This window comes from Ursus maritimus, unplaced genomic scaffold (assembly GCF_017311325.1).
Source record: "Ursus maritimus isolate PB19 unplaced genomic scaffold, ASM1731132v1 scaffold_28, whole genome shotgun sequence".
Classification (NCBI taxonomy): Eukaryota; Metazoa; Chordata; class Mammalia; order Carnivora; family Ursidae; genus Ursus; species Ursus maritimus.
In genome coordinates this window covers 7,213,983-7,239,313 of record NW_024425341.1, presented here as the reverse complement: position 1 = coordinate 7,239,313, position 25,331 = coordinate 7,213,983, and the positions used below count along the sequence as shown (strand labels likewise).

Here is a 25,331-nt window from a genome sequence, read left to right as displayed (position 1 = left end):
ACTGAGTTATCTTTTTGTTGTTGAATTGTAAAAGTTATTTATATGTTCCTGATAAAGTCCTTCATCAGATATATTATTTTCATATATTTCCTCCATTTCATGAGTTGTCTTTTCACTTTCTTCATGGAGTCCTTTGAACCACAAAAGTTTCTAATTTAATGACATCCAAATTGTCTATATTTTCTTTTATTGCCTGTGCTCTTTGGTGTTATGTCTAAGAAACTGTTGCCTAATCCAAGGCTTTGAAGATTTACACCTGTGTTCTTCTAAGAGTTTATGCTTTTAGCTCTTCTATTTAAGTCTTTGATCCAGTTTGAGTTAATTTTTGTCCAAGGTATAAGGGAAGAGCTCACCTTCATTCTTCTGCCTGTGGATATCCAGTTGTCTCATCAGTATTTGTTGAAAATGCTATTCTTTTCCCCATTGAATTATGCTGATTTCCTTATTGAATTGGCCACTAATGAAAGGGTTCATATCTGGATTATGAATTCTGTTGCATTGATCTATATGTCCATCCTTATGACAGTAACATAATATCCTTATTAATGTAATTTGTAATTCAGGAAGTACAGTTCCCCAACTTTCTTCTTTGTCTAGATTGCTTTGGTTATTCTAGGTTTCTTCAATTTCCGTATAAATTTTAGGATCAGTTTGCCAGGTTATCCTAAAAAATATAGCTAGAATTTGGTAAAGACTGAGTTAAAATTTCAGATCAATTTGGAGAGTATTATCATTTTAACAGTATTTAGTCTTTCAATTCATGAACGTGGGATGCCTTTCCATTTCTTTAGATCTTTAATTTCTTTCAACAAAATTTTGCAGTGTTCACTGTACAATTCCTGCATGTCTTTTGGTAAATTTATCCCTGAGTATTTTAATTTTTTGATGCTTTTGTAAATGGCATTGTTTCTTCAATTTCCATATAAGTTTTAGGATCAGTTTGCCTGGTTATCCCAGCCTATAATCCAGTAATCACACTATGGTGTATTTACCCAAAGAACATGAAAACACTAATTTGAAAGGAGCTATGCACCCCTGTTTATTGCAATATTACTTACAGTAGTCAAACTATGGAAACAGCCCAAGTGTCCATCAATAGATAAGTGGAGGAAGAAGACATAGGAATATTATTCAGCCAAAAAAAACAATGAAATCTTGCCATTTGCAATAACATGGGTGGAGCTGGAGAATATAATGCTAAGTAAAATAGGTCAGTCAGAGAAAGACAAATACCATATCATTTCACTCATATGTGGTATTTAAGAAACAAATGAACAAAAGAAAAAAGAGGGCGAGACAAACCAAGAAACAGACTCTTAACTATAGAGAACAAACTGATGGTTACCAAAGGGTAGATAGGTGAGGGGATGGGTGAAATAAGTGATGGGGATTAAGGAGTGTCCTTGTTGTGATGAGTACCAGGTGGTGTATAGAAGTGTTAAATCACTATATTGTACACTTGAAACTAATATAACACTGTTAACTAACTGGAATTTTAAAACAAAAGATATGCTTTCATTTATTATACTTTTTAACTCCAGAATTTCCATTTGTTCTTATTTTCCATCTCTTCATTGATATTCTATATTTAGTGATATGTTGTTCTCATAATTTTCTTTAGTTCTTTAGCCATGATTTCCTCATGTTTTTTTACTGTATTTATAACAGCTGCTTTAAAAATCTTTGCATAGTAAGTCCAGGGTCTGGGTTTCCTCAGGGACGGTGTCTCTTGACTGCTTTTTTGCTATGTTTGAGCCATACTTCCTTGGTATTCGTGTCTCATACTTTCTTGTTGAAAGCCACATGTTTTTAATAATAGAAAATGGCAACTCTAGAAATTATTTCCCTCCCTCATCCCAGAGTTTGCTGGTGGTGGTATTCCTGTTGTTTGTTTCATAACTTTTCTGAAATAATTCTTTGAAGTCTGTATTCTTTGTGGTGTGTTGACACCAAATCTCTACACACTCAGCTTTGTTGTTAGCTAATGATTGCACTGAGATTTCCTTAAATGCCTTGAACCAGTAAATCTCTCCACCTTTGCCAAGGGGCTCTGTGTGCATGTTGGGGAATGCCTTCAGCACCCTAGCAGCTTATGTCTCTGTCTTAGCCTTCACTTCTTGTTTGTGCAGATTTTCAAGAAGTAAGTCATTAGGGATGTCTCAGTTCTCTTGGGCATCATATGAACAGCCCTGTACATGCATGTGGTTCCTTTTAGATTCCTAGAATGGATAAATCAAAGCGTTCAAAGCTCCTGTGGACTTCCCATTCTCAAGCTTTCCTGTTTAAGGATTTTTGGCTGCTCTTCTTCTTCTTCTTCTTCTTCTTCTTCTTCTTCTTCTTCTTCTTTTTTTTTTTTTTGTCACACTGTATCTGTTCCTCAGTTATCTAGTTTTAAGCACTGCTGTTCACCAGTTCTGGAAAATTCTCCAGGGGAACCAGCTATTCCCACTGAGGAAACTCCGAGTCAGGTCATATAGAGACAAGGCTTTATTTGTGGGTGGTTATCTCCAAGGACCTGTCATAAAACTAAAATAATGACATTTATTATATTATTATATATATTATTGCAATATGCCTTATTACAGTAAAGCACTGGTTTAAAAAATTAGAAAATTTGAAAAGACTATTTAATCACAGAATTTGCAACAAAAGTTTATGATAATCAAGCAAGGAAAGTCATGTACTGATGGTAAGCCAATTAAATTGTTTTTGCAACAGCCAACAAGGGTGTCCAGAGAAAATAAAGTTGTTTAATACTATTAACCTTGCAGCGAAACTAGTTGCTTGAAGAGTTGACATTGGGAACAATATCAATAGTCAATTAAAAAACAAGGCAAAATGATTTTTAGTGGTTTCCCTTGGCTCCTTGTGAGTCAACAAATGTTACTGATACTGTCTAGTTGTTGTTCATTAAGGGAGCCAATGCTGATTTGAAGTAACTGAAAAATTAGCCTCTGTGAATAGTTTGCATGGCACAACTACCTGTGAAAATGTCTTCAAAAAAGTTGAAAAAAACACTAATCCAGTACAATCTGAAGTGAAAGCTGCTAAGATGTATTACAACGGGGAGTGCTAAAAAATACATGTAGAACAGGAAAAAAAAAATCCTACTTAGACAAATTTACAAAACTTGTGAAATGCAAGGTGTGTGAATACTACTGCTATTCATTGTATTATTCATCAGTAGGTGGTTTGTGGAAAATACTTGAATTTATCAATTTGGCCAGTATTGTCAGTGGTGAATTTCGTTTGCTTTCATGGACTTCACTCTTATTAGTTCTGTGAATTTTTCTCAGAAATATAAACTGAGTATTTTGACTTACCCTATGACAAAGCAGTTCAAGAGCTTACCAGTGATTTTTTTGAGCTCTAGGTCAAGACTGAAATTTTTGTGGAGAACTGCCCTAGCTCACTATCATAGAACACTAAGTGGCTTCAAAACTTAGCATTCACTGTAGGTTTTTATAATGTTTCTTAATGAAATCAGCATAAAATTAAAAGACAAAACAGAGCTTATATGTGAAACTTATTCTGTGATAGAATCATTACAATGACAATTATCATTCTTTGAATCACAAATAATGCCATGCTTCTTTATATACTTCCTGTCATGCCGAAAGTTAAAATAAGAGATGAGACCACTATCTCCACACAAATTTGCAGTTGACAGATTTTCTGATCTCAGTTCCAGGAGTGTGTTTGGTTTTTGTTTTTGTTTTTGACCCTGAATGCAAGTGCAAAGGAAATTTGCAGTTGAGGAGTTCCCACCTAATCTTCCATTGCAAGTGATTACTCTGCCATATAATGACCTGCTAAAAGACAAATATTGAGAGAAGAGTCTAATATAATTCTATAAAATGCCTTCTAAGTGATATGCTCAATTAGAATCATGCTCACGGAGTACTATCATTATTTGGCAGTACCCATCTGTGTAAACAGACATTTTCAAATATTATATATGTTAAAACTTATTAGGGTCATCATTAACACATGAACATTTGCAATTAATTTTAAATACAGAGAACACTAACTTTGAATGCCAATTAAGGAAAATCCCTTTAAAAATGTCTTTGTTTTTATTAGCAAATCTGTAATACAAAAAAAAAAAAGCAAAACAAAAACAAAAACTCCCCCTTCTTCCTCTCCTTCTCTTCCTTCTTCTTCTTCACTATTATTTAATTGTATTTTGAATATCATCAATGAGAAATTGTGAAAATTTAATTTCTCTTTTTTATACAACTACCTGGATAATATCACTTGTGCCTCTTGGCTTGCAAAATTTAACATACATACTATCTGCCCAGCCCCTTCACAGAAAATAACTTGTTGATCCTGTTGTAGATAGAGAAGTTGATACTATCTCATCAGATGTCTGGAAATAATAGATGAAGATTAATTTTATAATTTCACCAAGGCATTAATTTTCATCACAAACTACTACCAAATGCTTTGAGTTTAAATTAAAAGGGTGTGGAAGAGCTTGGAAAAGTAGAGGTGAATAAAAAGTACCCACATAAAAAGTGAATCTTCAATTATATAATCTCAATTTTCCACTGAAACAAAAAATAATAATAATAATGTAGATTAAAGAATCAACGGGTAGAATAAAATAACCATTAAGAGACCTGAAATCTGGTGTGGTTAACATTGGACTTTTGCCCTAGCATTCTGAGTGAGAGAGGATGGGTTCCTTTCAGATGCTCTAATGGAAGAGGTTAGAAGATTTCACAGAGCAGGTAATTTCTTTATTATTTCACAGAGTGATGAGAGCTCAGACATAACTTGAAATCTATTTCCATGGAGATTTTGATATGGAGGAGAAAGAGATGATAGGAAAGCATTTGCATTCTTGCAAAATAGTCAAGAAAGTACTCATCAGGAAGGCAGATACCATTTTTACTTGTATTAAGTGTCTGTATAAGTCTATACAAATGTCAGTTTATTCTAATGTACAAAAGAGTATTTAGCTGAAACCTAGGACAATGCACTATTTTGGGTCCTCTACTTGATATACGTGGGCAGTACAGAGGGACATGCATGCACTTCTGCCTGCTGGGTGACCAGTGTGTTGGACCATGAGATGACTTGCCCCTTCTCTGAAATAGGGCAGGAAAAATCCAAGCCCAAACTCGCTTATCAGCATGCACAGTGGTTCCATAGCAGGAGACACTTAGTGGAGACATATGAAAGAATTTTATCTGGTGGTGATTTTTTAAATTACAGCAAAGTTTCCAGAAGGTTTGTGGAACCATTCTCTTTTCTCTAACCATCTCTGTCTCTCTCTTCCCTCTTTCCTCCCTTTTCCTTCCCTCCCTCTCTCTCAATGGCTGCAACTAAGTAAACAACATTGGAAAGTTCCTTCTGGAGATTAAGCAGTAGAAGTAAGAGGTAGAGCATCCAGATAAAGATTTCTTGATGCAACAGGCTTGGCTTCAGGAAATCCCGATGTGAATGTCATAGTGACACGTTAGGAGAAGTGAAGGACTTTACGTGCTGCAGAAACTGAATTTCAAGTTAGAGGTGAACAGAACAAGATGAACGTTCTACTTCTTTCCTTCTTCGTTCTCATTCATCCTTAACTTGAAGAGCTAAAGCATAGGGAACCTCTAAGTGAGAGTGCCTGTGAACTTCCTGCCTTGTTAAGGCCACCTCATCCTTCAGATCCTCTTCTGCGGCCGCCACGCATGAAAAAACCCTGATTCTTACCTTTCATCCCTAATAACAGCCTGACTTTAATCATTTCTTCTTCTCGTTAAAGAACACTAACCACAGCCTTTTTCCTCCCACCAGAGGCTCCTACTTCTAACTTTTCACCTTTAATCAAGGCACACCACTTTTAAAAAAGAGCCGTCCTATAGCCCATTGAGCAGAAGGAAAGCCCCATGTCCTGAGTGATCCCAAGTGGCCTCCCCGTCCATTATCCCCATTGCTTCTTGACAGGTCACTGGTGCTAAGTAAAATGTTCTAACACTCAGGATGCCTTTATTCAACGACCTTCCCTCTAGTGATGGCTTCCAGATGGGAGGAAATTTTAAAAGTCTGTGACCCTCAACACATCATTTGGTCCTTACAGTGTTTCCAAAAACCTGTAGTCCCCAGAAGACTGACAATCTCTCTCCATGTTGACATTCAGCAACAGGAATGTCAGAGAAACTAAGGAATGTAGAGAAGGAGACCTCACAAATAATTTCCTATTTAGAAAGAAAACCCGAAAGTATTCACGTACCCCGAAATTAGTTGTGTTTCCTCTGCACAATTTGTACCTTTCAATTTGATACCCATTCCCTGTCTCTCTCTCATACACACAGGCACACAAGCAAACACACACACGCACACAAGCACATGTATACAAGCACACACTCAAACCAGTAACACTGTGGTGGATGCTGTTTTTTCCTGTCGTAATTTCTTCTGAGGGATTATGATTATTGATAATTGCCCAGACTGAGCTTCTTACCTGGTGCCTAAGGAAATCGTTTTGGTCATGCTAATCTCTGACTCAGGCTCAATCCCATGAAACCTTAGGACATGTATCAATACAATGAAAAATTAGTTTTCAGATATTTCAAATTCCTACTTCCCACCTCCATATCCCACCACAAAGGTAAAAGTTTTTGGCCTAAAATTCTCATTTGCTTCAGTAATGTGGTTAGAATCAAAAGTATCGTAACTGACTTGATTGTTCAGTTCGTAGTCCACTGAACAGAGAAGACTATATCCCAAACTCTGTGGAAAATATTTTTCATTTAGGTCAACCTCTGTGTTTAGTATGTCATTTGATATTTAGAAGGTGTTGGGTGGTATGGGAAAGAGCACCTAAAAACACAGCTTCATGCTGAGAAGATTGGCTATGGAGCTTGTTCTCCTAAGATGTGTGGCTTGCCCCAAGCCCCAGGCTCTTCTATGCATGGCACAAACTCCAGCCTTTATTAGAGGTACCTGCTGCTTTGGGTCGTGCCTCATTTGTCTTCACATTGTAGGAAATCCCAAATGCAATACCCATAAGATATAAAGGGATTTTAAATGAGTGTCTGTCTGGGGAATGGCGAGGAAGAGGGAAACTGTCTTTTTTATCTTTCTCCTTGACCTTCTGTCTGGTAACCATTTAAATTCTGAGATGCCTACATGCATGTTTTCATAGAAAATGCTCTGCAGAAAGCTGTCAGTTTATAGTCATCAGAAATAAAGCAAAGCTTAACAGAGAGATGCTCAAATGTGCTTTCAGATGTGGGTTTATCTAATAGAAACACCATTCTGTTCTTGCCTTCACCTGGTCTGGGACCACTCTGACCTTGTGTCTCACTTCTAAGAAAGAGGGTGGAAAAAATGTCTTTGTGGAGATTTTAAATTGTAAACATTGAAAACAGAGGTCATGGATTTGATAGACTCCATCTGTAAAGCAGAATTTAAAGGCAAACAGAACACTCTATTCACAGCTGATTTGGTTTACATTAGCACACAGTTTATATTCTCCTATGAAGACTGAAATAAGATTATACTGAACACAATGATATCTTGAATTTTAATATGTCTCCTTTTCAAAATACCATTTACAGATTTTTAAAAATCATACCCACAAGCTTCACTATTAAAGTTTATAATACCACAATGATTTCTTATGCAAAGAATCAAGAGACAGGAATCAGAGGAAGGTTGGAAGGTAAAATTCTCTGTATGTCTTAAAACATGTGGGGCTCTGACCACCCAACTGTCTTTTCTTTCATTGAACATCAACCAAACCCACCTATAGACAGAGGTATGGAAGGTTTTCTGGGCATAGGGTTTCAAATGTTTTATTCTTCCTTCCCTTTTCCTCCCTGCTTAGGGCCTTTTCCCCATTCTGGTAGTAGAGTGCCCAGTCTTAGGGCTGAAAGTCTTCTGTTCCGGGAAACCGCAGGTTTGAGCACACAGTAGCAGCCATTCCCCTCCCTTCCTAAGGCTTCCCACGTGGCGACCAAGAGGACACGATGCTTTGGAGATAAGCAGCCTGCTGTCACAATGAAATATCCCACAGGATTTCAGGGCAGGTTTTCTTGCATCTTACCTGGTAGTAAAGGACTGTCAGCAGCGATATCTGGTCACACTGGAGGTTAAGGCACAGAGCCTGGTACACATTTTCCCTTCTCATGGAAAAGGAAGTGATCACAGAGACCTTTCTAACGAGGAAGGTGGACTGTGTTCTCCTCCTTCCTGAGATTCTTACATGGTTTCTTGGTCCTGAAAATTTCTCATACCTCACAGGAACCCTTTTCCATTTGCTCATACACAGGTTCCCAAGGAAATGGACTGTAAAAAATTATCCATGTTTTTAAACCTTAAGTTTCCCTCCAAGGTAAAAAAAATGCCTTGTTATGAATAAGTGGCAACCAGGTGAAACCAAGAAAAATGAAATCATAATGTGGCCATAGAGGCTCGTAATCTGAAATTTGACGATAGCATGCATGTAGTGTGTAGGGGTGTGTGTTATGTGTGCAAGACAGAGAGAGAAAGAGACAGGCACAGGATAGAGGGGAAGCACTGGTTGTACAACTTGCTCTCACATTCCCAAATTTAGGTGATTGTCTTCTTCCCAGAACTCAAAAGGTGGTAGTCAGAATTGACAATCAATTAGTATTTTCAGATTAAGTATAAACGGAATAACCTCATCACTCTACACGAAGTCATTAGAGAGAGGGCAGCTGTAGCCTGGAAGATACATCAGTGGAACAAAGGATTTTTCCTCCATTTTTGGTGGGAACTTGATCACTACCTTCAAGATATAGTTTCAGTGGATTTTTCCAAAGATTGAACCAAGAAAGGCACTGGAGCTCCTGAACATACTGACACATTCCTCCCCACTCCTTCCCAAAACTTAGCCAAGGGGACTTGTCTTTTCTATGCTAAGACTTTGAAACTTGTTACTTTCGTTTAACTCAAGTCTTGAGCAAAAAAATATATTGTTCTGCAACCAGGCCAGAAAACTCTGTCCTAGGAATTTACGAGCCACCTATGGAGTTTTAAAAAGGCTTCAAATAGAATGGTTATGTGCCAGCGTTTCCCAACACGTCCAAAAATGAGGCCTGCAAAAGAGAAAAAAAAAAAACCAAGCAACTGTCAGTGCCTTTTAAACGTTATAATAGATATTGTGAACAATGGAGGATCTCATCCTGCGGATCATCTTCAAGCATAATCTGAGTCAGGTCTGTAAGTTGGAGGAAATAATGACAGCAGACTTTTATGCTCTTGGACACTGTGCTTCCTGACCTGGCACTGAAACCGACCCCGCCTTAACATAGGATTTCCTACATGGTTTGATCTCTCTCTTTCATCAGATGCCACCGTTGGAAACGAAAGGCACATGGTTCTTCACTTACAGTTTCCTTTAAGTGATAGGATTCATACAGGATACGTTGCTATGGACATGGAAGAATAAAAGTACTCTTCAGAATGGTTCCAGAAAGCAGAGAAGAAAGAGGTTGCCTTCCTTAGCTGGGACAGTTTCAAGCTTGTACTCACAAGGCAATTGGTGTCATGCGTAAGACAGCAGCGCAGAGAAAGGCGACTAGTCGTCAGCAAAGAAAACTGGAACCCTCATTCCCGTGCTGCTCTGCACATCTACAAGGGGACTGGCTACAAAAGCTATTCTCATCCAGCACACTAGACCTGTCAGCCTCGAAAAATGGCAGTCAGAGACCTAACTCTGAGGACATTTCAGGCTTTGATGCCTCCTGGATGCTCCCAGGTAGAAGTATCCTACTTCGCTTGGGCAGGAGAAGCCTATCTTGTGACCAATGAACTCCCCCACCCTCATCCTAAACATGTCCTGCTCCTACCGTATTGCTTGCCAGTCTTTCCTACACAGAAAGTTCCCTCACCCAAGAAATTTCTGCCTGTGGCTATGATGTGGCTTTTCCTTTTTGCCCTGGATGACCTGGATGGTGTTCTGTGGCTCCTTTTTCCTCCAATGGCATCAGCGTTTATGTTCTAATCTCCATTTCCTAGTTAATAAGACTGCTAGTGCTGCACATTCCCATAGATGATTTATTATTCTCTTTAGGAAGGTATATTTCTGCAAGGATCATGTCATTTGCAAGGCATATGGCAGAAGGGAGCTATAGTTAAGGGATGGTGAAATAAGTTGCATCAGGTTTTGCTTGGCAAGGACACCAGATGGATGCTTTTATGATGAAGTGGGGCTCCTCCAGCCTTTTCTTTTATGCAGGTCTCCAACAGGTGTTTCCTCTAAGGCATATCTGTTTTCCATAACATCAGAATGAAGAAAGATGTTGTCTGTGACAGCTTGTGTACATAGATCATGCTTTTATTATGATAGAAAAGTGTACAGTGATTGATTTGGTATTCTGAGTCAAGCTAAAATGTGCTTGGGAGAAGATCATTTTCCATTTGCCAAAAGGGCATTTAATTTCCAGAGAAGGAGTCTTCATTCATTATGGGGTTGGAGGAGGGGAGGGGAAGAGGAAGAAGGAGGGGAAACGTGAAAAGACTGAAGAAAGTGACCAGTTGTCACAGACGTGGGTGCTGAGGACGGGGAGCAGGAAGCCACCTCCTTGCAGGTAACTTGGGTATATTATATCAGCAATTGAGGGACGGTGTCTAGGAAGCTACACTTGGAGAAAAAAATAGATTCTGTGTGAATGAGTAACATAGCCAGTTCTCCAGACCCTGATAAAAATCAAAAACAGATGCCGGTCTTAGCTGTGTTCCCTGGTGAGTTTCTTTAACCAGCTTGGCCTAAAGGCATCACCATGGTCCTATGTAGTACCATTAAGAGAGCCTTCATGGCTATTAGAATTAGGGGTTGGACCTGCCAAGTTAAGGATATTTAAACCACCATAAAGCATGTTAATTTGAAAGAATAAGGTAACCCATTTTGGTCAAACTGACCTTGAGGCTTACATTGCAACATCTTCTGGCCAGGTAAATGACTAGAATCCACCAAGTTTACAGGGAGGTCTTCATTGGGATTGCATCTCGGCCTTGGCCAATCTCATTAGCAATAAGCTCTTAACTTTCCAAACCCTTCTCTCATGTCAGCTTCTCTGGGTCCTCTCTCTATCCCATTACTTTAAGTATGACACTTTTTTTTTTTAAAGATTTTATTTATTTATTTAACAGAGATAGAGACAGCCAGCGAGAGAGGGAACACAAGCAGGGGGAGTGGGAGAGGAAGAAGCAGGCTCATAGTGGAGGAGCCTAATTTGGGGCTCGAACCCAGAACGCTGGGATCACGCCCCAAGCCGAAGGCAGACGCTTAACCGCTGTGCCACCCAGGAGCCCCTAAGTCTGACACTTTTAAGCTGACAATCTTAAATTCCTTTGTCTGAAAAAATTATGACTTAAGATAGTAATTTAGAAACTGACTCAGTTAAAGAGATCAGAATTGCTTGATATTATCTTAGAGTCTGAGACTTTGGGCCAGGTGTTGAATAACAAGCTGTATTAATTCACAGAAAGAAAAAAAAAACCTCACCCTGTAGCACAGAGCACAATATGTTGTATTTTCCCCAGGAAGTATAGTAAAATCTCGCAGAAGAGTGCTGTCATAACATACTGATTACCACAGCTGAACGTACAGTGTGACATTGTACAGTATGTCCCAAAAGATGTTTCAAGAGATAGTAACACATATCTTTAAATAAATAAATGAATAAGTAAATGGTAAATGTGTGTGGTCAAATAAGTGTGTAAAACACTGGATTATACAAACCTTAAAGGAGTTCTTTTTTTTTTTTTAAAGATTTTATTTATTTATTCAACAGAGATAGAGACAGCCAGCGAGAGAGGGAACATAAGCAGGGGGAGTGGGAGAGGAAGAAGCAGGCTCATAGCAGAAGAGCCTGATGTGGGGCTCGATCCCAGAATGCCAGGATCACGCCCTGAGCCGAAGGCAGACGCTTAACCGCTGTGCCACCCAGGCGCCCCTAAAGGAGTTCTTTTTTGTACGACTTTTCTGAACTTGTTGTAACACTAAAATGCAATGTGAATCTCAAAGAGGGGACATTTTTCTCAAACTTTATTTGACTACAAAAAACATTTCCTCACTGCTTCTCCAGTTACTAATATTTCATGCAACGTGTTTTTTAGAATAGGCATTTCTGTGACAATAGGATGGATGGATGTTGTGGTAACAACCATGACATCTCAGTGACTTAGCACAACAAAGGTGCCTTTCTTTTTCATGTTACATGTCTGACACAGGTCACTGAGGCCAGGGCACTCTGCTGTACGTAGGCACTCATGTTCTCAGGCTGGTCATCACTACAGCAGGTCAGGAGTGAACCTGGAGAGTCACACGGGAGCTTGTCCCTACATCAGCCATAACTTCTACCATCTCAATGGTCAGAACTAGTCATGTGGCCCCATCTGGCTGCCCATCTGCTAAAGAAGGAAAGGAAAATTGGATCTTCTGAGCATCAGTAATCTCAACCTCAGCATTCTATTCAAATTCCAGCTTTACCATTTGTTAGCTCTTTGACTTTTATCCATAAAACAAGGAGTGGTCTTTAAAGTCTGGTAGAGACGGAAACGGTCACTAATACTTCAGTCACTTCCCATGTTCCTCAACCCCCGTAAAGTTAGCAGGAGGCATGTGACTAGTTTTGGTCAATGAAATGTGATCAGAAATGTGTGTCACGTTGGGCCATGGCAGTTAAAAGCCCAGGCTTGCTTCTCCAGTCCCTTTCTCTTCCCTTGCCTTAATGCAGGAGGAGACGTATTCTGGGTGTGTGACTCTAAGATGGTACGGCCTCTGGACCCCTCAGGCTCTGAGTGGCTGTGTGTGGGAGCACAGGAACCTGTTCACCTGAGGAATATATGTAGTGTGAGTGAGAACCTGTGTTACGTTCAGCCCCTGGAATTTTGAGGTTGTTTCTGCAGACTAAGCCTTGATTCTCCTGACTCAAATAGGTCCAGACTCTACACTTTCTGTGCTTCTAGAAGGGTTTCCTCTCTTCTCGATCAAGGAAATATGCATTCCTTCAGATACGATGGGATTTTTTCCAAGATCATCTAACCCTTTGGGTGGTTGAATATATTCTATTACACAACTAGCATTGTACCCAACTGCAGTGTGGGGTGATCACGTGGGGGGCTTTGCTAAGACTTAAACCAAGATTAGAGCAGAGTTTAGTCAAATGCAGGCCAGTGACGGAAGCTGTAAAGACTACAAAACGCATGTAATAAGGAAGGATGTTTCAACAGGGATTCATACAAAAAGATAGGGAAAGGAGAGGGGAGGAAAACAAGCCAAGGAGAGAGATACCATTCATGACTGAATCTCACAGCCTTTTAAATTCTATCTTCAGGTGCCCAAAACACCTCCCATGATTTCTCCCAAGCAATAGCAGCATCACCAAAGTAGCAAAATCAAGAGCAAAAATAACTACCTTCAAGGCACATGTAAGGTAAAAGGAGAGCTTGATAGGTCTGCTAAATGCACACGCACATACACACATGTGCACACACACACACAAAGTGCTCAGTATGTCTTCAGCTATGATATGCCCTGGACATTCAGCTCTTGGTGTCTTTCAGACATGAATCTTTATTCTGGAGTCTCACAGACCCAAGATTGTTCTCCTTATGTTATTCTGCGCTTTGGGCTCAAGGTTCTAGTGAGTTCGACATCTTGGCTTTGTTACACCAGTGCCGCAGATGTTCTCAGCTAACTCTCCATTCTCCCTACTTAGGACTTTTCTGTATGAAACAGAACAAGATTCTGACCAGCTTGATAGCAGCGGCATGTTTCACTGGTGCAAAGCAATCCCTCTGGACAGTGTGATTCTGGTAGGTGATCCTGTACCAAATCTCAAGTAAGATGAAGCTGCATCTGGGATAATTAACGTCCTTGCACTGGTTACAAGCACCTGCCATTTCTCTTCGTAAACTGTGAATTTCAAAGGAAAACCACATTCCTCACCAGCCTGCATGGTATGCAGGGTAACAGATGTGGCATTTGACAAAGACCATGTAGGTAATATGCTGGGATTTGAAACAATTAGATCAGATTGTTCCTTCTTCCCCCCTTTCACAGTTTAGCTGAGTCAGTTATTTAGAATAATGTTCTCCTGACACATTGCTGTTTTGCTAGTAAATCTAATTAATTTAAATGCACCAGGGAAACCATTTACAAGAACTCTGAAGCCTTTCTTTTTTTTTTTTTAAGTAAATATTTTCCTAACTATTGGTTTTACAGTTTGGATTTTCTATAGTGGTTTCTCTTCAAGCTGGCTGTACTTATACTTAACACATTAGTCAAGAATGTATACCCTGGATGCACAACATAGGTGAATCCTAATAGATATTAGAATACTGTCTCTATCTTTGTTCTCTCAAGGAAACAAACTAACTCAATTTACTGAAATGCCAGCAACTAAAATGTAAAAAGTCTGTATCCTGACCCAGGCTTTGACACCTGATTTCCAGGTCCCCATCTATTCTCATTTTCCAGGGTTAGCAACTCAAGCATAATCTCACTGGTTTACCTTGCAAGCAGTAGTTCGTAAATATAATCAAAGTGATTGTTGTATGAACCCTATATAATTTTTTCAACTCTGACTAATTGATAATTATATTTTTTTCTTGCTTTCCAAAAGTAGTTCCGTTCCTTTTTTTTTTTTTCTGTTAAACACATACACACATAGTCCTTGTGTCTTGGTACCAGTGTCCTGAAAGAATATGTCCCAATTTTTGTAAAAGCATGATCAGTCATTTGATCAGAAGCATAAAATTGTCAGAGCTGTCATATCAACTAGAAAACTATTAGGGTTGCTGCTGAAATTCACCACTTTAGCAATTATGTCTTCTCCTAAACTAAGCAAAATAAATTCCATTGAGCAGGAAGCTAAACATGTTTTCAGTGGGAGGGAAATCTTTAGAAAGGTTGAGAAGTTGATTGTAGATGGAGGCGTCCAAGAGACCAAGAAATAGAAATAGCAGATGTTTTATTATACTATATTTCTTAAGCACACGGACAGGTTGCTGTGATCGATATCTCCTTTATGTCACTTGATGTGGAATGTAGTTCAGAACACCAGCTGAGTCTTTTGATACGTTTAGAAGGGCTTCTAGTTTAAGAAATTCTAAGGGTTTTGAAACTTGTGACCATAGAGGGAAAATGTCCATATTGCAGAATTCAGGGAGGCTTTGAATTTGGTTTCATTTGCAGAAGGGTCAAGTGGAAGTGCTTGATTTAAGTTACTTTGAACAAACACTGCATCCTCCCCTCCCTCCAAAAGCCACCGTCTTTCTCAATTGGGAGACAGTTTCGTGCCACAGTTTCTTGGACAAATTGCGTCTCTGGCTGTGCCCATTAATGCACTCTGCCATGTATCTTGTTTCTAATTGTTTAGTTCTACTCAGAAGAGCAATCGTTGGACTTCAGGCATGTTACATTAAATACCGTTAGAGGCTTCATTATTCAAGTTAAAACTAATCGGATTAGCTAGAGACAATTATTTAATAGATTTGGTTAAGATTCACATCACTCTCCAGACAAGTAGCTTTATTTCCCCTTACAGGGCAATTCCCTTTGAAAAGGGAGTATTTCCTAGTATATGCTAATTTGACAAACTAATTGTGGAGATGTCAGATGTTACTTATTTATCTTGTTAGATTTTATCACCCTCTGTTTCACAGAAGCTTGTCATTTAACCCTGCTAAAGATGGCATAGGGCAGGATGATGTATCCATTTGAAGTATTCTGAGTCTTCGTGTGCTGAGGAATATAGACCACACTCGTGTATGAAGTGCTTCTACATGCATTTAACCTGTTCTCTACCAGCTTCCAAGAGTCCTCCTCTGAAACTCTAGGAATTCAATAAGATTCAGCGTTGATTAACAGGCATTGAACAACAGCTAATGAGTACTTTCAATATATTATTTCATTTCAACAGAATTATCTTTTATTTTTTAAACCATTCAAACTTAAAGAAATTGAGGGTCAGAGGGTAGGCTAGCTTGTTCACAGTCATCCAGCAGAATACAGAATCAGGTCTTCCTCCAGATCCAGTGCTCTTTCTATCCCGTCCAGAGCCACGAGAGAACACACTGACTCATTCCTTGGAAGAAATCAGACAAAGGCTTGCAATGAGTTTCCTACAGGAATATCATCTCTCTCTCTCCCTTTTTTTTCTTTAAGTTACATTTATCACTCTTGAAAGTCTCTGTGAATGTGGGGGAAAGCTCATCTAAATATTTTTCATGTATATGATTACTTTCAACTTGGAGATATAGAGGAAATATTAATAATCGGTGATGCTGATGGTAGTATGTGACATGTTCGAATGTTTGGGTTCAAATGGCATTTTTGTGACCTTTTCATTTCTTTTCTGCACTTTGCATAGTGAATTTCCTCAACTCTAAAAAGCATCTGTTAAATGAGTTTGGTATGTTAGGTTGAACCATATGAAGTTACCAATATTCAACCATTTTTGACCCATAAAAAGGCAATTTCATATGTTCCAAATTAATAGGTATTTTTATATGTATGAAAATCCACCGAAAACTGCACCATGTTGTACAACTTGATGTGATTTTCAGGACTCACTAGAAGGCATAAATTTATCAATGGAATTTGTAACATTTTAGTTTTTCATTGAGTCTTACTATAGCACAAACAAGGCCAAAACCATGTAATGAAAGTAAAAGATGGTTGGTTTTGCGGTTTCACACCTTGAGGAATGATACTGATCTGAGTTTTAAGTGATGCACTCCATGCTAATAAAAGACTAAAAAGTGGAGTAAGAAGGAACTCCACAGAAAGATAAAAAGTATAATTGCCTCATGGTAGGTAAATTCCATTTTATGAGCAGTTTGCAGAATTTCATTACCCTTATGAAAGTCCTCCTATGGATGTACCTGGAAGAGTGGGGATGAGGGGACAGAGCCCTCTTTGAGAGACTCTCAGCTTGTTTTTAAAACTGACCAGACTCTGGCATGCTTATGCTTAGAAACGAATGGACAAGTCAAAACATGAGTTTCGGAACCATGTAGTAGCATGTGTCTTTGGAGATGCGACCTCAACACTGATGGGGCTTCGGAATTTTGTAATGCCCCTGAGAGCGAGCAACTATACAAGGCCAGAGTTGAAGGACATTGTGTTCATTGGGTCTCTGGATTACCTGAAGAGAGAATGGCTATTTCTCCGGAATTTTCCCCAGATATACATTCTACCCGTAAGTGTCACATTATAGATAGTGAATATTTATAATGATAGAAACACTAATGGTACTAGAATTAATAATAATAGAACAGTAACTTGTAGTTATGTAGTGCTTACTGGTATCAAAAATTGTTCTAAGCATTTAACATATATTAACTCATTTAACCCTCAAAATAATTCTATGGGGTAGATTTTAAAGGTGTTGAACTTTGGGCGTGCAGAGAGAGTAGGTAACCTGTCCAAGTTTACACAGCAGGTACGTAGCAGAACAAGGATTTAAATCTAGACATTGTGGCTTCTGAGTTTATGCCCAAGAGCCACTACATTTTATGTTTTATGTTTACAATCATATTTTATGGTCTTTAATATAGATAAGATTTTCTCCTTATTTCTGAATCTGATTCTGACTTAATGTTCACAGCTAAACTGGTACTAGCTAGCCTTTGTGCTCTGACTTTCTCATCTTTTCTGAAGACACATCTTTTATGGAACACATAATGCCACATGGTCCTTGATAGATGTATGAGAAGGATGAATTATGTTTACATTTCTGAGGAATGGATCCATTATGCATATGGGGCATTTTAGTTGTAATTGTATTTTCTCTGAACCTTTATATACCTATATGCCATTGTATGCCACTATTACCCTGGATTTTAAAAAAGTATGTACAGTGTGAAATGCACCCAAAGCATGTAATTTTTTCATGAAATAATGCTGGCAATGTGTAATATTGTTCAAATTTCAAAAATGGTTCTCACAAGGAGCAAATTTCATTTGCTTTTTTAAAAAGCTACCATAAAGTTCTCTGCACTGTATCCTTCTCTAGGCCATAGAAAGGAAAACAGGGAAAGGACCAGAAATATCTAGGTCCAGCTAGTGTTAGAATGATTGGTTTTCAAATCTAAGCTACCTGAAGGCAGGACAAGATCTATCCCTATTTCTCCATCAAATTGGGAACGAAGCAACCACCACTATGCTAGTTAAGCCAGAGGTGTAGGAAAGGTCAGCAGCATACAAAATTGTGGGGATGAAAAATTTGCCTTTAGACCCATAACTTACCCTTTCTCTGAATGTTTCTTTCTACCCCTACTGTTATCCCTACTTTACTTCTACCACTTGAATCATCTGAATGGATGTAAACTCCTCCCTCTGCACCCTCCTTTGGCTCATCCAGACTTGGTCTCAGGAAAGGGTCTGTGAAATTTAGTCACACTAAGATATTAATGATCAATGAGTCTACATGTGTTCAGATATCAGGAAACTAAGTCTTAAAACCAAGTCAGTGAAGGCTGGAGAGGCTTTGCCTCAAAAATTGCATCACCCACAAAGAGCTATCACCACGAACCATGCCATAAAATTCCTCCATCTGAGAAGTCCCTCCTCTACTGGGTTTTTTCTCATTAGGGCAGCCAACCTAGAGGAATGTTGCATGTGTGCTGTTTTATCCTCCTCATCCAAGGCATCAAGCAACCCTGCTTTGGTAGACACAGAGACCATCATGGCCACACTCAACATTGGATCACTGAGGATTAGCTGCTCTGCCCAGACACCTGAAGAATCACGTAAGAACAACTTCCTGATAGAAGGAGGTTAGAGAGAATGGAATAAGAGAATTAACTCCTCTCTGAAGTGCTTTGATCATGGGGAGGAGGAGAGGTTGGATCAGATATCCTCAAAGACCCCTCCCAACTATGAGAGTCCTATAAAAGAAGTATCAGAGAGTTAAGTCCTTGGTAATCCTAAGTCAAATGAAAAACTATTTCTATCTTCTAAATGGAATGCATGTAACACTGTTTTCCCATTTTAAGAAAAATCACTGTATTTTTAGTGCTGTTTTTTTATTAACTAAATATTAGTTAAGATAGAAATTGGCATATTATTATAATTAATAATATTTAGTAGTAGTAGTATCAATTCTCATTGGATCTTAGAGATGTTCAACTACTGTTCCTAGTTTTATGTTTGAGAGAATGAAGTATAATTCTCTTTTACTCTTTTAAGATGCTTTCAATTTATGAACTTTAGAAGACTATCTCTATGGTCTCTTCCAACTTCCATAGACTAAAAATGTCATATTAAAGCTTCAGATTGGAAAGAGATGGTGAGAAGCAGGATCTATTCAGGATGGAGATCAGGTCTTTTCCCCTTCTGTATTCCTCTTAGTGCCTAGTACAATTATGGTCACTTAAATGCTTACCACATACCTAATGAACTGAAGCAAATGAGCCAGTAAGCCACACATTTCACTGTACCCAAGTGTTTGAGGTAAATTCCCACTAAAAATTGTGGTTTCCCTTCTCCCCCCAGATAGGAAAAGACTTATACATTAATCTATTTCTAAAATTGACTACTAGACATTCAACCTAATGTGAAAGTACTATTAGTGGAGAATTTTCTGTATCTAAAACAGATTTTCAACTCAAAAAATAAAAGTAAATCATCATTGGGGTCCCCTCAATCCAGCCATTTCCCTTGGGGGTGTCAATCCTCAGGATCAGGAACTCAGTCCTCTGGCCGTGCAGCCGCTGAGCACAGCTGTTCCACTGTGCATGGAACTTGGAGTGGTCAGACATCACAGGAATTGCAAGGCCTTCATGATTATGGTTGTGAATAAAAATGTGCGTGGATCAAATTAGGAAACCAAAAGAACTCTAACTCCTAGGCCACTGTTGCTAGGTAAGAAAATAGAAGGATCTTGGGCCAAAAGAGTGAGTGAGTAATCTAGCCTAATCTTTGGTAGGTGAACTGAACCAGCTTCTCGAGACACCCTTCCTAAGCAACGAAAGCCCTTTTGCCACCCAGAGTTTCAGGGTGTTTTGCAAAGCAGACTAATAACAAAGCACTTTATGAATAGCAGATTGTCATGAAAATCCAGACTAAGGAGGTATGAGCCATATCACTGCTGAGCAAATCTAAAAATGATGTGTTCTGCACATAAATCCTTAGCTTAGCAGTTAGCACTCAGATCTACACAACATATGTGTGTGAGTAGGTGTGTGTGTAAGTCCACCATGCCTACATCTTTCTATGATTGGACAGAGAAGAAGTATTCACTTTAAAGTCAATACCATCAATATACAAATGAAAATGCTCACATAACATAACCCTGGGGTAAACTGACATTGGCCATCTAGTTAATCATTTGGGTGACTTGTCCTTCCTATTGTTAGTTTTACTTAAGTTTCACATCTCATATAGGCTAGAAAGATAGAAACCTGTGAATTTAATTCTGGTTTCCTTTATATCTAGTAATTTTAATCCTTTCATTTATTTATTAATTCAACAAAACAATGTTGTACTTGTATCATGTGCCATGTATTCTTATTATAGGTTGAAAGGTTTCCCTGAAAGGAGAAAGATGAACTGGTAGAAGAAGGTAAAGGGGGGGGGGAGAAAGAATTGGAAAGGAAGCAGAAGAAAATGAAGGAATATCAAAGTATTTCAATCATTATGAAGTATGAGTAGGTGCTTTCCCCAAAGATAAAAGTGAAAGTTTAGAGAAAAATGTATTGTGTAGGCCTTGCACCATTTCTTTTATGGATATCATCACACCCATTTGTGTAACCAGGAAACGCAGATCTAGTCAGGCTCTACTGCACCACCTGACAAAAGGCATAGAGTCTGCTTCCCTGGCTCCATAGCATCAGTGAAGTCACATTATGAACTCATGAAGAGCAAAGGATCATTACTCAAAAATTTCATCAATTACTCTGGCATTGTAGGAATCTACCTGGAGTTTATATATAGAAATTCCCAATCCTCAGACAGCCTGTTTGGTTCTCTTAACCATTCTTCCCATTTCATGTTAATACTCCTCTTGTACCATCCTTAAGAAGTGGCAGTGGGAATACATGCTTCCTAAGAACTGACAGTATAAAGGATTGTGCAATTCTGCTAAGAGGCAGAAAACATCTTGCATGCTGAGCGCCAACCTAAGACTAGCCAATGGGCAGTTCGCTTTCCTTTCCTCTAGGACAGTGGTTATCAACCAGGGACAATTTTGCCCTCAGAGGTCATCTGACAATGTCTGGAGACAGTTTTGGTTATCACAACTTGAGGGGATGCTATTGGCAGCTAATCAGTAGAGGTCAGAGATGTTGGTAGACATCCTACAGTGCACAGGACAGCCCCACATAGTTTCAAACAAACAAACAAACAAACTTTTGGGCCCCAAATGTTAATAGTACCAAGATCGGAAACCTTGCCCTTGCATATCTGGTAAGACCTTTGTGGGATCAGTGGGCTTTCCCACATCTTCAGTCACGATAAACTTATATATGAAGGCCAACTTGGACCACCAAGGCTATTCCATACAGTGATTCACCAAGAGATGTTGTGGGTTGGGGACAGCAGAGTGAGGACTCTCTGAAAGATCTGTAAGAATGCCAGCCCTCCTGGACATTTCCATGGGAAACTTTAGGTTTTCCAGTGACGCTCTAATTGCTGCCCTGTCACGTCACAGGAAGAACAGGTTGGCAAACCTAGGTACTGAACTAAATAATCTGTGGCATAATCTAAACATATAACGGTAATTAAGTCTGACAACTTAATATGCTACTGAAATTTAAATGTACAGTAGTAATCTACAATTAAGCAATCTTTTGTAATAACACCCTGCCAGACTGGAAGATTTCAGGTATAATACTATGTACTATTAGGTAGCAAAAATATTGACATTAGTAAAATATACCCAGGCTGTGATCTGTCACATATTCAAATTAACCATTGCTCTACAAGACAAGATAGAATTAAGGCAGAAATTCAGTTGCCATCCTTCAGCTGCTGTCCAAAGCCGTTATTTCAAGTGTTATATATGTGTCTGCCCCCAATAAGAACATTTGAGATCAAAGTAATATGACTATATATACTGAATTCACAGATTTGATATGACTCTAGTAAAATTCTGATCTGTCTGTAGTTTCTACTGCTCACAGCAGCCAGAAGGATCTTTGATAAATATTTAGTAGATAATGTCAGTTCCCTACTTCAAACCTTATAACGTGACCCATTACAATTATAGGAAAATCACATTGGGGTCTTGCAGGCCAGTAGGGAGTTTGAATTTTCTCCTACTTCATCCTGTTTATACTGGTTCTTTCCTTCCTTGGATCCCTTATCCCATTCCCTCTGCCTGGGTAGCTCTTCAGCCCCCAGGACTCCATTCCAACAACAGAGAGGATTCTCTTCAGACCCTATCTAAAGTCACCTTCCCTCATCAGTCATTGGCCCCTAAAAGTTAGGTTTTTCCACAGTACTTATCACTGTCTGAAAATATTTCATATTTGCATCACATAGACTGCCACTGGGACAGGGACTCTTCACAGTCCTAGCATGGAAAAGACTTTCTTTAAATATTGGCAGAAGGAAGAAAGAAGGAAAGATGCATAGAGCAGAGAAAGCATCTTACACAGTTCTGAGAATAAAGTAAATCTTAGTTCCCCCAATCTTCCTGCATTATGGAAATCCCAGAGACTTTTTTTAGGAAAAACAGTTGGACGGTATTCAGATCTTATTACAAATAAGATTTACCGATGAGTTAGGATATCTGATCTCTAGCCGTGATATAGCCTTCCTCTTAAATAGCTGTCTGAACAAGGTTAGCCCTCTGGTCTTCCACCTCCCAACCTGAAGTTGGAAGGTTTACTAAATTCCTAAGGCCCTTGCCAGTTCTAACTATAAACCAAATATGTTGGGACCTTCCTGTGGAGCATGAGGTTTTACCCCGAATCCACCTTGTAGCATGACTCCGAATTTAAGCAGCTCTCAGAAATATATTCAGCTCTACTCTGCATTAACAAGAAGTGCCTCTTTTACTGAACATCTTGGGGAGAGGGAGAAGCTGGTAAATATTGTAATATATAGCATTCCCTCTGAAAAAAAAATCTCCTTCTGGGTCATTTCTTTTCCCCTGTCCCCTTCTCAGCAGCCCTCCTGTTGCCTGTCAGCCTATCTTACCACCACTGTCATCTCCATTCACTCGCAATCTCACTCCGTCCCCTCCCATGTGCCTGGCTCAGTAAACAGCAAAGTGTCTTCCAGGACAGCAGGGAATTTTAATTATAAGTAGAATTTTTGCCTTTCACAGTAGTGTGTCCATGTTACACAGCATTCTCAGAAATGTTCAAGAAAGGTAACCAACAGGTTTAAGGCATCACTTCTGAAGAGATCATTATGTGTATGTTTCTTTTTTAAGTGGACCCCAGCTCCCCATTTCTCTCTTCCCTTTTCATTCTTTACATTTTTTTAGTTTAGCCTAGAGACCAAAACTCTGGTGTTTTGCCTGCTTTTGAACCTGTCCATGGTTCCCTGCATGATAGCACTGTGTTTCAGGCTGGTGCTAGACATTGCTATCTTGTGGAGTCGAGGCTCACAGAGGAAAGTGAAGGGCTTTACCTCCTCACGCAGGAGGGCATGCTGTCTGTAAACTGAAAGCAAAGCTCAGAGGCTCCAAGTGACACCCTGCCCATCTTTAAGGAACTCCTAAAGCATTCAGGATTAGAGGCAGGCCAACCAGGGGTGGGAGGCAGCCAATTCTGTAGAAGAAGAAAGAAGACATGAGCAGTGCTTCATGTGCACCTGAATACCCAGAGAACATTTCCAAGAGGCCAAGAGCACTAGGAGTCAGAAACCAGTTGTAATGCCTCCAGAAGCACTGGTGGAACAGCCCCTCCCCCCCATTTATTCATGGTTTCCTGAAAATTCTGCAAACAAACGGATGTGGATTCACGCACTGCTTGCCTGTGACATCACCCAGCACTGCCACTCCACAGAGAATAATCATATTTTACTAATGTGGTCAATAAGCAACCACTGGCTGAGTTTTGCCTTTTTTATAGTTCACTTGAAGTGCCATTTAAAACACACACACACACACACACACACACACATACACACAAACACACACATACACACAAACCACTTCTCAAACAGAGATGCTGAGGAGGCCCCAATTTTTCCCCTAAATATAGAAAAAAACAAGGATTTGGACATGAGAGTAACTTTGTTAAGATGAAGCCCCAAGGGCTATATGCACCCCAATGTTCATAGCAGCACTATCCACGATAGCTAAATTGTGGAAGGAGCCAAGATGCCCTTCAACAGACGAATGGAAGATGTGGTCCATATATTCAATGGAATATTTCTCAGCCATCAGGAAAAACGACTACCCAACATTTGTAGCAACGTGGACGGGACTGGAGGAGATTATGCTAAGTGAAATAAGTCAAGCAGAGAAAGACAATTATCATATGGTTTCACTCATTTATGGAACATAAGAAATAGCAGGGAGATTGGTAGGAGAAGGAAGGGAAGAATGAAGGGGGGGTAAACAGAGGGGCAATGAACCACGAGAGACTATGGACTCTGGGAAACAAACTGAGGGCTTCAGAGGGGAGGGGTATGGGGGACTGGGACAGACCGGTGATGGGTATTAAGGAGGGCACGTATTGCATGGTGCACTGGGTGTTATATGCAAGTAATGAATCATGGAACTTTACATCAAAAACTAGGGATGTACTGTATGGTGACTAACATAATAAAAAATTATTATTAATAAAAAATTTTTTTAAAAGATGAAGCACCAATTTACATGGTGTGCTTCTCCACCCTTGCCAAGTTTTGTAAGCCGTCTTTCTTCTTTGTTGTTGTCTGTGTCCACAGAAATTACTTCAGAGTACATCAGATTTTCTGAGAAAACAAAATACCGAAGAATCCCCATCCTCACCGAACTGAGTGAGTTGTGTTTCAAGGACAAAATGCAAAGGAAAAATCTTTGTCATCCATAATTGATGTCCTAAGATTCCTTTTAAAATCCACAGTCAAAGGACTGAGGAATCAGAATGGGGCCCAGAAAAACGTTAAGTGTTTGACCGGACATTACATTGGGTTTTTATCTCACTGGTGACATCATCAAGCAGAGCCTGGTATATCTGGGTGTCAGGGTGCAGGAATAACATCTGCCTCTTCCTCTTGTTCAGTTATCAGGAAAGGGAGACCAAGAACTGGCTCAGTCTTGTTTGGAGGAAATCTGTGGGAGGGGCCATGAGTTTGAGGACCGCTAGGAAGGATCTCACTATACTCATTTAGCTACCTATCATGGGACTTTAAATCAGGCAGCTTCCTTTCCTGTAGTGCTACCAGGGCTGGGATTAGGGTGACACAAATGAGG

At 39.4% G+C, this 25,331-nt stretch overlaps 1 protein-coding gene across 1 annotated transcript in view; it reads left to right on the top strand.

Annotated features, from left to right (window-relative positions):
- Positions 1-25,331, top strand: part of KCNU1 (potassium calcium-activated channel subfamily U member 1) — a 143,743-nt gene that overhangs the window by 102,591 nt on the left and 15,821 nt on the right. Inside the window, exons 21-26 of the mRNA XM_008686625.1 lie at positions 8,052-8,089; positions 13,646-13,785; positions 16,950-17,174; positions 17,583-17,590; positions 18,569-18,726; positions 24,824-24,895. Coding sequence (XP_008684847.1) covers positions 8,052-8,089; positions 13,646-13,785; positions 16,950-17,174; positions 17,583-17,590; positions 18,569-18,726; positions 24,824-24,895 — 641 coding nt within the window. The remainder of the gene's footprint in view (positions 1-8,051; positions 8,090-13,645; positions 13,786-16,949; positions 17,175-17,582; positions 17,591-18,568; positions 18,727-24,823; positions 24,896-25,331) is intronic.